The sequence below is a fragment of the Neopsephotus bourkii genome, unplaced genomic scaffold, assembly GCF_033783945.1.
Source record: "Neopsephotus bourkii isolate Nb327-2 ecotype Australia unplaced genomic scaffold, CSIRO-AGI_Nbou_v1 NB_1655, whole genome shotgun sequence".
NCBI classification, from domain to species: domain Eukaryota; kingdom Metazoa; phylum Chordata; class Aves; order Psittaciformes; family Psittacidae; genus Neopsephotus; species Neopsephotus bourkii.
The window spans coordinates 491614-503281 of NW_026902129.1; the positions used below are offsets into that span (position 1 = coordinate 491614).

Sequence of the window (11668 nt, forward strand, 5' to 3'; positions counted from 1 at the left end):
TAAACCTCAGGGATTTTGTGAGGAAGAAATGCCTCACTTTACAGAAGAGAAAGCATGCATCACAGCCATAGGGTCTGCTTATAAGGGGAAGCAGCATAGGTCTCTTCTGGGATCATGCATACCCACACTAACTCCTCTAGAGGGGACTGGCTGCAAGGTCCATCCCCAAAACCATGATTTGATGGGGACAGAGACATTCTCAAAATGGAAACACGGGGGAAGCATGCTTGTGAATCACTGTAGCCACCAGCAGACTACAGAGAGGAAAAAAGCAGCATCACTAACTAGCTGTTTGACAGAGATTGCCATTAGAGAGTAGACATTGATTAGCAGAATCAGGGTGTGTGCTACAGCTAAGAGTCCCTGGTGCAGCCTCTAAAGGCTAACTTACTGATCTCAGAGCATCCTTCAGGTAAGGTAGCAGAGAGTGTGACAACCCCAGTCATCAAGTATGAATAAAATAAGAAAGTTTCTCAGATGTACCATAGGGTTGCTTCACACCACAAAGCAATAAGAATGATCTTAACCCCCTGTAGTTTCAAGAAGAGACACAGCTTCATGACTGGCCTGACTAGAGCATTTTTTCCCATGGAAAGAAGTACCTTAAATCCCATATTGCTGCATGGTGCCTATGACCACTTAATCTGGTAATAAGACTTTCAGCCTATACTGTGCCATTACTTTTATAGGTGAAATACATTTTATTAATCTTTAAAAAAATGTATTTTCAATTTTAAGATTATTTGGTCCCACCCTTTCTCAACTCATTTATATTAAATGAAAGCCAGGAGTAGCTCAAAACTAAGAAGGTTATGTCAAATGTATGTTATATCTAAATCAGACCCATTCTGGTCATGTCTTCCAGAAATCTTAGAGGAATTTCTGGTCACAAACTCATTTTTGCTTAACCATCAGCAATTAGTATTAGAGACCATTTTCAGATTCTAAATTCATGTTTTACTGAAGCGACTCCCATTAAAATAGAGTAACTAACCCCTCTGCAGCTCTTCCGTATTTGTCCCTAACAGCCTATTCAAAACATAAAACTAAGGATGTCTGATTAGAGCAAAAAGTACATCCTCATTACAGGGAGCTTAGAGCAGAGCACATTTATAATAATTTGCAGCATTAGCAGATGGGTTAAAAAAAACCCCAACAATTTTCAGATTGAACTCTTGAGCTAATCTACGTTATTTCTCTGAAGCCAGGGGTCCTTATTAATGTCATCTTTAATGTCATCTCTCCTGGGAGAAGGATGCATATCCTTGAGCATCGTTTTAGCACTGGTGGGAGAGGGCTTAGTCAACTTGATGGGAACAGCAAGTTCCCCTCACAAAGCAGTTCATAGTCTCAGGCAGCATACTGGGGACACAGAGATGCAGAAAGGGGCTGGGTTGCCCCGGACAGGGATACGCATCACCTCCGTTCATAGCGCGCTATCTGTACACAGGACAGCCACCTGGCATATGGCACATTGGTCTTGGTTCCTCCCTCAGCAGCTCCTTCTGTAGGGATACAGTCCTGCCTTCACCAGAGGGTCCCTGTTCTGCTCAGTCTTAAACTCACTGGGGCTGACAGACCAGAGCCCTGCACAAGACACCATCCTCTTTTGTTCTACTTTTGTAAAAGAAAAACAAAAATGAAAGAGAAAAAAAGAAAACAACCCCAAAACCACCCAAACAAACTAAAACCAAACCCCAAAACCACACAAACAAAAAAAATTCCAAACGGGTCTTCCCATCTCCTCTTGAGCTCCAAACTCAACAGGAGCCTGGAGCCAGAAGCCATTGTTTTTCATACTGTTATCTATGTATTTGCTCTGGCTTAGACACCAAACACTGCATCTTGATCAGAGGTGAGCAGGTTTGGAGAGGGCATTTCTGGTCCTCCTGTGATGTTTAGGCTGTGTATGTAGGTGCTGTGGGAGGAAGGCAAACTCATGCCAGCTCATGAGTGAAGAAGAGAGAGTTTGGCATTGCGGGATTGTCACCATGACTTTACACACACAAGGAACAAAGTTGCTGGGATGTTTAGTGCCTGTGCTAGAAAGATAAAGAAATAAAGAAGAGAAAAAGATTTAGCTAACCCCCCTTCTGAACAGCCCCGCACTGACCACAAGTTCCTATTTCTGTCAGTGGGCGACCAGACCACCACACACCAAACTGGTCCTGAGCAAACTTCATTAGAGTTCCTTAATTTTAATTCAGCTCTCCTGTTTCAGCAAAACTGGGAGATATAGGCCAGTTGGGAGAGGATGATGAAAAAACTTCAAAAAAAAAAAAAAAAAGAGAAAAAAAAGAGAGAGGAAAAAAAAAAGACGACACAGTAGAGACATTCCCTGGGTATCCGATGAGCACACACTGAAGTTACTGGAAGGGCTCCCATTGACTGCAGTGCAGTTTGGGTCAGTCCCCCTGATGCACCGTGGAGGCTCTGCAGTCCTTTGAACTTGATATTATTTCAGTGAATCTATTAATGTTTGGCTCTGTTAAATGTATTATGGTAATACTGCATTGGAAATAGAGTTACTTATAATTCAAAACTATACAGCCTGGGCACAGGAAAAAAAAATCGTGGTATGTGTTCAGTAACATATTTGTTGCTGTGCAGCCATTCTATAGAGTGCATTTAACTGTGTTTTGTGTATTATTCTTAACATGCATTCACAGTAGACAGCAAAGCAGCAGTTATGGGGTATGCTGTGAATGCATATTAACAGCAGTACGCATTTGCATATCATGGATCCATAATACAAAATGCGTAGTAAAATCCTTATGAAAAGTTATTATGCATGCACAGTAGAGGCTTTTTAAACCTTGATATCTCAGCTATTTTGTTTCTCCACTATTTATTTGAAAATATTAAAAAGGTCAAATGATGGATTAAGAATCTGCAAAAATGTAATGTTACTACTACAGAGGGAAACCTTCAACACAAACTAATTCATTTATTTGGTTTTTAGTGGCAGTATAAAAGCCGTTCAAAAAGGCATTTTACAGTAATATTTGAAGAGTTTTAACAAACCCCACCTACTTCAGCAATAAAAAAAGGATGGAGGAAATATTTTTATTAAAGTGTCGTTTGGAGGCTGGGGGGATATAACTGGAAATTTTGATGGTCATTCCCTTAATACAAGGCCACTACAATGTCAACCTTTCCTTCAATTTCTCGTAATATTTTTAGTATGCATTGAACCAGGGTTTGGTTCCTCAGGACTTTGCATATTTAGATGATTGTGCATTGTATAATACTCTGAATATGCAAAATCCTTGAAAAGGTTGACAACCCTTAGGACCTTCTGCAATATAAATCTTAATACATAAATTCCTATTGAGAATAATGGGATTCTACCTTCTCCTCTGTTACAGAGACTGCGATATTTGGGATAAAATGAAACTAATGTTACAAATAATACAGCTCTTGCTGCTTTTGAATAGTTGCCACTGAAGTTTTAGCATCTTTGTCACTTCAAATATATTTTCCTTGAAAAATAAAAATAAAATAAAGGAAGGAAAAAAATAAAACAAAAAGGCCTGAGCTCCATAAAGAATGAATCACCCGATATGTCTCGCTTCTGTAAAGAAAAGAAAAATACAAAGTTTGGTTCAAAGGCTTTTTTTTTCCCTCTTTTTTCAATGAAAGGCTCTAAAATCATTGAGCATATACATGTAGATCTGCACAACACGCTCTCCCCACACACACGCGTTGTTCTGATGCTGCCTCATTTTTTGTTCCTCTCTCTAATAAAAAAAAAACCAACAAAGCCCAAACAGATTTAAATGAAACTTTGTGACAACAAAATAATTGGATCGGGGCTGAAAACATTAATGCCAAGCTTGGGCCCAATGCGAATTAAAGCAGATGAGTTATAAACCCTTCAAGACCAGGATTTATAATGGAAACGCTGACACAGACCCATAACAATAGCAGCTCTGCCAGGGATTATTTTAATACTAAAAGCATACTCGGTCACTCACTTTTTAAAAGCAGAGATTACTCAGTCACTAAAAAGCAGTGATACGCGATAATAATGAAAGCAAACTTTAAATGAAATAAATTTGTTTTTTAAGATGACATGCCATCCCCCCTGTAACTCTCCTGACATCGTTTATATGTGACACACCACTCCTTAAATAAAAACAACCCACAAAACCCAAACACACCAAGGTGGAGTTTGCCATAAGCTCCATGGCAAGGCTGAGCCGAGAGGCTTTGTCAGCTTCATTTAACAGTTTCTTGCCTGTGGAAAGAGACAAAAGGGTTAAAGGAAGAAGAGCAGGGAGTACAGGAGAGGCAGCTGACGGGGAGAAACAAGGGCACGAAGAAAGCAGCAGCAAGGGAGGCAAATGGAAGAGCAGAGTGAGATTTTTAGGAGGAAGAAGAGCGTGTTTCCAAAGGAGATAACTGAGTTTTCAAAGGGGCTTCAGCAGAGCGCTTGCAAAAAGGCCAGACAGGAAGAGACAATTTGGCAGCAGTGCAAACCCTCCGAGCACCCCAAGTTAGACCTGAATGTGTCACCCCACCAGACGCAGGTGTGCCTTGGTCATACGCATCACACTGGGCAGGATGGGGACCAGCGAGCCCCGATACGCTTCCAAATAAAGCATCGGTTTGTTACGTTTTCACCTTGTATGTCCAGTTTCTTACAAACGCCTTCTTTCAGGAATGTCAAAACCCCACCGAGGGATGCAAGGGGAGGGTTTCTTCCAGCTGGCGGGAGGTTTGCTCCTGTTATCCTGCGCTCTGGGGCAATACACCACACTCAAAGAAACCCCACACCCTGAAAATCTCTCCCAGCAGCTTCACACAGAAACTACTTTTTGTGACTGTGCTATGTGTTACAGCGCCAACATTACTGCCCCATTACTGCCTTTCCTTCCTTGCCCCCCCGCCCAGTGCTTTTTCCAGGGTACCAGGTGCACCAGAGGGACTCGGAGAGATACAAGCCATCACTTTCCCTATAAACAATACTGTATTAACAACCACAGGGCAGCCGTACCTGTAGGCAGGGATAGCACCAAATGTTGGCACGTCTATCCATGCAGCTAGACTGCTAAAAAGAAGCAGCTCCAGTGGAAATGCACCTACTGTATGTGAAATGCTGGTGCAGATTTTTTTTCCCTTCACCCCCCCCCCCTTTTTTTTTTTCTATCAGTCTAACCTTCTGTGTTGATACATGAATGCTGGTACCCACTTAGAGGGATGCCAGATGATCAGTGCAGAATGAAGGTCCCAGGAGAAAGGCTCACGTGGTTTTCTCTGCCCCGTGACGTCACTAGCAGATGGCATGGGTACCAGCTCTGGCAGTTGGCATCAATGTCACTTTTTAGAGATCAATGAGATAGTGCAGATATACACAGATCTAGACTCCAGGAGACGATGCGACATTCAGACTGAAAAGATTTGGAAGGCAAAAAATGAAAACTGATTGTTGAATGAAATAAAAAGCTAAAGGTAATACAAATAAAGATATATTTCAGTTGGTGCTGGGTGTGCATGCAAGTGTTTAAAGATACAGTATCATTGTCTTGTATTTTATGTATGCTATTTACTGTCTAATAACTCCTCCTAACATTTTTATTCTTCTGATGCAATTGCAGACTTTCCTTGGTATTATGTAATATTGCAAGTGTGTAGATAATACTGATAGAGTTAGTCTTTGACTGGGGTTTTTGTTTAGTTTTGTTCTATTAGGAAAAGTCCCTGCATTCGGTTTGCTTGTCTCTTTGAGGGACATGGGATCCCAGCTTTTGCTGCTCCCAAACTGCAAACAAAAGCAAAATAATGGGGGGAAAAGGAAATTATTTTTCCATTCCAGGCTGGATTCTGATCACACGTGCAGGACTGCAGTCAGAATCCACAGACCGCTCCTGTCAGCTACGAGCTGGAGGGAGACGTCTGAGCCTCGCAGAACATAAACACTGCTATAGCGTGCAGGGAATTTTTCACCTACCCCCCACCGCAATTGATGGGGAGGAAAAAAAAATAAAGAGGAAAGAAAAAGAGGAAAAAAACTCAAATAAGTTTATTTTAACTAAACAGATAATATCAGTTAGACTTTTTGCTGGAAAAAAAAAAAAAAGGAAAAATAAAGGTAGGGGGATTTTATTTCCTAACTCTAATCTGGATACGGATAGGGTCAGATCATTCTGATTTTTTCATAATAGGAAAAAAGTAATATGCAATTTTCATACAACTCATTAGTTGAAAAAAATCATTTTTAACTATTACTGAGTGATTTGGGGGGGGATGTTCCATTAATTTTGTTTTCTCACCCACTCTAACTTATTAGAGTTTAGTATCTCAATTCATAAGGGAAAAAATGGGGAAGGGGGGAGAAAACTTCAAAATGTAAGTCCAAAAGTGATGTAAAAATATTTATCCATCAGTTAATAGAGAGACGGCACTTTTCAATTGTAAGAGTGCTCTTGTTCGCCTCAGTTTTTCACCCAGGGGAATTTGGATTAATGAAATTTCTGTATTGTTTTATCATGTTTTGCATTTCTTTGAATTCCACTGTGGCAAGGGTTTGAAGGGCTTGTTTAAAAATAAGATGAATGACCAGAGAGCTAATTGTACATTTTAAATACTGATTTACTCTATAGTTATCTGTGAGAAATGCGGGGTTTTAGTTGTAAAATCCTGACTGCTTCGAGTGATGTTAAAATTCTGTGCAGCTTTTTTTTCTTTTTAATGAGCATTTTCAACTGGTGTTTTATGCAAAAAAAAAAGTGTTATATTTGATATATTATGCATTTCGATACACACACAGACACTCATGTACACTGAGCGTGCATGCATGCAGACGTACGAAACGTGCATGAGGATGTGTGTGTAAGTCGGCAAACTTTAAAAATGGAAATATTTAAATATTGTGCTGGCATTCTTTCAGGTAACTTAAGATTATAGAACCATGTTAACACTACCGTTTGATGAGTCTGTTGTAATGCCAGAATCCCAGATGTGTAGAAAGTTTCCCAGAGAAAGTGATGACCAAAAGCAAATGAAGAACCCAGAAAGCTTTTCAAAGCAAATCGTGCTCCGAGGAAAGAATATTAAAAGATCTCCTGGAGAAGACACAGAAAAAGAGGAGGAGGAGGAAGAGAGAGAAGAGGAGGATGAGAATGGCTTGCCTAGGCGAAGGGGCCTTCGGAAAAAAAAGACAAGCAAGATAAGGATGGAAAGGATCAAATTCAGGCGACAAGAAGCCAATGCGAGAGAGAGGAACCGGATGCACGGCCTTAACGACGCTCTGGACAATTTAAGGAAAGTGGTCCCTTGTTATTCTAAAACACAAAAACTGTCCAAAATAGAAACTTTAAGACTAGCCAAGAACTACATTTGGGCTCTTTCTGAGATCCTGCGAATTGGCAAGAGACCCGACCTGCTCACCTTCGTCCAAAACTTGTGCAAGGGTCTGTCCCAGCCAACGACAAACTTGGTGGCGGGATGCCTGCAGCTGAATGCCAGAAGCTTCCTGATGGGCCAGGCTGGCGAAGGTGCCCATCACACCCGCTCGCCCTACTCCACCTTCTACCCCCCCTACCACAGCCCCGAGCTTGGCACCCCCCCGGGGCATGGGACTCTTGACAACTCCAAGTCCATGAAACCTTACAATTACTGCAGCGCTTACGAGTCCTTCTATGAAAGCACTTCCCCTGAGTGCGCCAGCCCACAGTTTGAAGGTCCCTTAAGTCCTCCCCCAATTAACTATAATGGGATATTTTCCCTGAAGCAAGAAGAAAGCTTGGACTATGGTAAAAATTACAATTACGGCATGCATTACTGTGCAGTGCCACCCAGGGGTCCCCTTGGGCAGAGCTCTATGTTCAGGTTGCCTACAGAGAGCCACTTCCCTTACGACTTACATCTGCGCAGCCAGTCTCTCACCATGCAAGATGAATTAAATGCAGTTTTTCATAATTAATGAGGAAAATGAAAATAAACAGTGGTCATTCACCTCCCCATCTAATTAAGAGCAAGCAGATGCTTGGGCACTGCGTAATTGGCACAACTCTATTTAACGTGTTTACTAGTTCCTAAAGTGTGTTTCAACTATTGTGGGGATTTTCTATGTATTAATAAAACCTTTTCCCAATAAGTATTTTTTCCTTTTGTTTTTCTTTTTTTTTTTTGTCTGTAAACACTGTGAGATTCTGTTCCCTCCCAGAGGTTATTTCACCTTATTCTTTCTTTCTTTTTATTTCCCTCTTTGCTTGATTTGTTGAGCAGTGTGTCTGAAAAAATATCACTGAAATAAAAGCATACACACTGTGTAAAGTCAATGTCTATTTTGATTGTACAGTAATTATACAAATGCATGTTATTGAAATCAGATTAATTAAAATGATGTATTTATAATTGGTAGAAAATATATATTATGTATCTGAGGAGAACTGGGTTAAACATATTCAGAACTTTAGAGAAATTATCTCAGAACTGAGATGGGCTTGCAATATGCAGAGGTGAGAGTGCAGCAATATTGAAAGCTATGCAAAAACAAAAAAAAAAGCAAACAAAAAAGCAAAACAGTTTTTTTGGGGTTGTTGTTTTTGGGTGAGCTAAGGAAAACCAGTGATCGTCACTGACATTATTCAGCCTGACCTTTAGAGTGTTGCTGGCAGGGGCCACATGCTAATATTTTAGAAGATGTTGTCGAAATTTTGCCTCAGTTATTTTGACCATATATATATATATATTCAGCACTTTTTTTTGTATTATTCTGACTTCAGATGTAAAGGTTTGTTATAACAATGTATAACTGTGGTTTCTCACTACGTACTTTAAATGCAATTAAACATAGATGTTTCCACTTTTAAAATACATCTATTAGCTGTGATACTGTATTTTGCCTGATACTTGTTATTTCACAGTATACAGCTGCCTTTGGTCTTGCCTACACAAGCTGTCTTTTCTGCACCCCTGTAGTGCCTGAGCCTAGGGATGGAAATCATGAATTATCAGAGTGAACCTCGCGCTATTTTCAGAAGGGTGTATTAGCAATGCAGCATAAGCAGACCCAAAAATATCACAGAAACAGCTGTGTGCTAAATGAAACACAGGTCAGAGGAAGAAGGTAACTTTATCTCTCAACAAAAAGCCAAATTTCATACAGGAAAGGGCCCTGAGCGGACATCCAGGCCACTAGCTGCCCCTCTAGCTCTGGCTCGCAAAGGGGTGTAAGAACTCAGGAAGCCTAAAATCAGCAGAGGGAAGGACTCCCTGAACAGCTCAAAGTTAGTCGTAGATAATAAACAGCACCAGTAAACTACAGATGCAACCGCAACCGGCATCAGTTCAGCACCTACGGGGGTCTGCACGGCCCCTTGCACCTTAACAGTGCTGAGCTCAGCTGAGCCTCGGATGCTGTCTAACCACTCAGAGCTATTTCTCAATAAGCTACATGAGTGACAACAGGAATGACCAGTTGAGCTAAAAGCCAAGAGCCTTTAAACCTGTGAGTGAGCAAGACCTCCTGGTTTTGAGGGATAAATAGCAGCTGCCTGACAGGCATTCATCTGCAGCACCTAAATGCTATGCTGTGAATGAGCAGGAAATAGTTAAAAAAAAACCCCAAGCCAGCATACAAAAAGTGGAAATTCTATTTCAAGTTTGAGACCTCTGGCTGAATTACAGTCTGGGTCACAATTTCTTAATGATACATCAATCTCAGACTCTCACTTGAGTACACAGCTTGGCGAAGAGGGGATGGGACAATTTTCCTGATAATTTGCCTTATTTCACAAGTGGGACTTGCCATGAACAGCCTGCCCCATCAAGCATTGCAGATCCTTCAGGACAACAGCAGCCTAACAGTTACCTCTTCCAAATAAGACCAGGCTACTGCAACTGCTAGAGAGGGCTAACAAGTCACAAAGTTTAGATCAGGGTTTAAATGCTTGCAATCTTGCAGAGGGAGGGGGGTGAACCAGGCCCAAACCAAAGCCTTCTGAAGCACAGCTTTCAGCTATGGTTCAGTAAGGCTGGCTCAGGATTATCCCACCTTTTTTTCAGTCAGGAACTGTGGAAGGTATAGGCAGTAGTTTTCTGCCTTGGATGAAAAGCGATGCTGATGACTGTCAGCTCAGAAGCATCCTCAGGTGTTTTGCATTACATATAGGAGGGGTTTGGGGAAAGAGAAGAGGGTAAATTTGATTGCTTTAGCTGTTATTCAGAATTAGCTGATAATTAGCAAAGCAGGGAATAGGTGACAGGAGAGTAGAAGAGGAAGAAGCCAGTCAAGGAGGAGCAAGCATCCAGTCTTCGGCACATATTCACAGAAAAGAGACACTGAGATATATATCAGCAGAAGCTCTAGTCAAGTGGATCCAGGAACAGGGCATCTTTTGAATGCCCTCCCACAGAGCAGTGGCAATAAACTTCTCTAAGTTAGCTTTGTAAGAGGAGCCTCTTCCAGGAGGCTGAAAGTTAGCTGAGCACTCCAGAGCAGTGTTGTTACATCTGGGAGGGGTGAGTTTACACAAGTTAAGAGCAAAGTGAAGAGGCAGCTGTAAAGTCCTACACCAAGAGAAGGAAATGCAAGCCTCAATACATTCAGCAGGAACCCAAAGTGTGCTAAGACTTCAGGCTCTGCAATCTGGGGGTCTCCAGCTCTGTGGCCCTATATTAACTCAATAACTCATGGGCCAGTTCCAGTTTCCCCTTCTGGCAGCAGAAGCAAAGGGAAAGGGGAAAAATACATCCCTGCCAGTTCGGATCTTTTTCGCTCACTCCACGACAGATGGGGAGGCAATTCGCAGCCAGATTCCCCCTCTGGTAGCTCAAGGCAGGCACCACGCTTGCTCAGGGCATTGCAAATTGGAAAGCCAGTCCAGAATAAATAATGGAGCAAGTCACAGAAAAATATTGAGACAGCATGAAAAACCCCGACATTCCCTGTCTCGAAGGGTATGGATTATTTAGAGATATGGAGGTAGGGGATTCCCATGGGAGCAGACTCTCGCATACCTTCTCTTTCACGCACATGACAAACATTTCTGTGCTACTTCCCTGGCCAGTCACAGAACACAAGGTGCTCCGAGCTCTGACATGATTTATAAAAGACACAGAAGTTGCCTTATTTTCAGTAATAAACCCAAGTGCCGAGAAAGTTCTGGTGCTTTAAACTCACAGGAATAAAAACCAGTGGGTTTCTTTAACTGTAATCTCTGCTATATAAGGTTTGTCTCCTTTCAACCCCATTCATACAGCAAAACAAAGCTGCTCATTTCTGCCTGCCTTGTTCTCCTCTTAACTGCCTTTACTTCCTTGAGGATAGAAATATGTAAAATAGCAACTGCTCCAGAAAAATTAGGTGAGAAGTTTCTATTCTCCCCTGTCCTCTAGCACAAGAGTAATGAAGCCTTCTGTCAATTTTAGAGGTGGGAACCCCATCGCTGGCAGAGGAAAAGCTATTTCATACATTTTCTTCCACAGTGGAACTCTTTGCCATTTAGTGTTTCCCAGAGTAACATTTTAGTGTGATTATTTTTTTTTAAAGCACTGTATGGGTTGGTGGTATCAGAAGTACACTAATTATTTAAGAATATCTGTACTGGTTCAGACTGAACATCCATCTAACCTAGTGCCCTGCTTCCAACATAAGGGCATAGAAAAAAGTTGCCCAAAGATGTCAGAACAGGGTGAGGAAAATAAATATTTGTTTTAC

At 41.4% G+C, this 11668-nt stretch overlaps 1 protein-coding gene across 1 annotated transcript; it reads left to right on the forward strand.

The window, feature by feature from the left end:
• The first annotated feature begins 5205 nt into the window (after positions 1–5205).
• Positions 5206–8846, forward strand: NEUROD6 (neuronal differentiation 6). The gene is made up of 2 exons (XM_061374854.1): positions 5206–5454; positions 6893–8846. Exon 2 carries the CDS (start codon positions 6914–6916, stop codon positions 7925–7927), a length of 1014 nt encoding a protein of 337 aa, XP_061230838.1. The 5' UTR covers positions 5206–5454; positions 6893–6913; the 3' UTR covers positions 7928–8846.
• The last annotated feature ends 2822 nt before the right edge of the window (positions 8847–11668 follow it).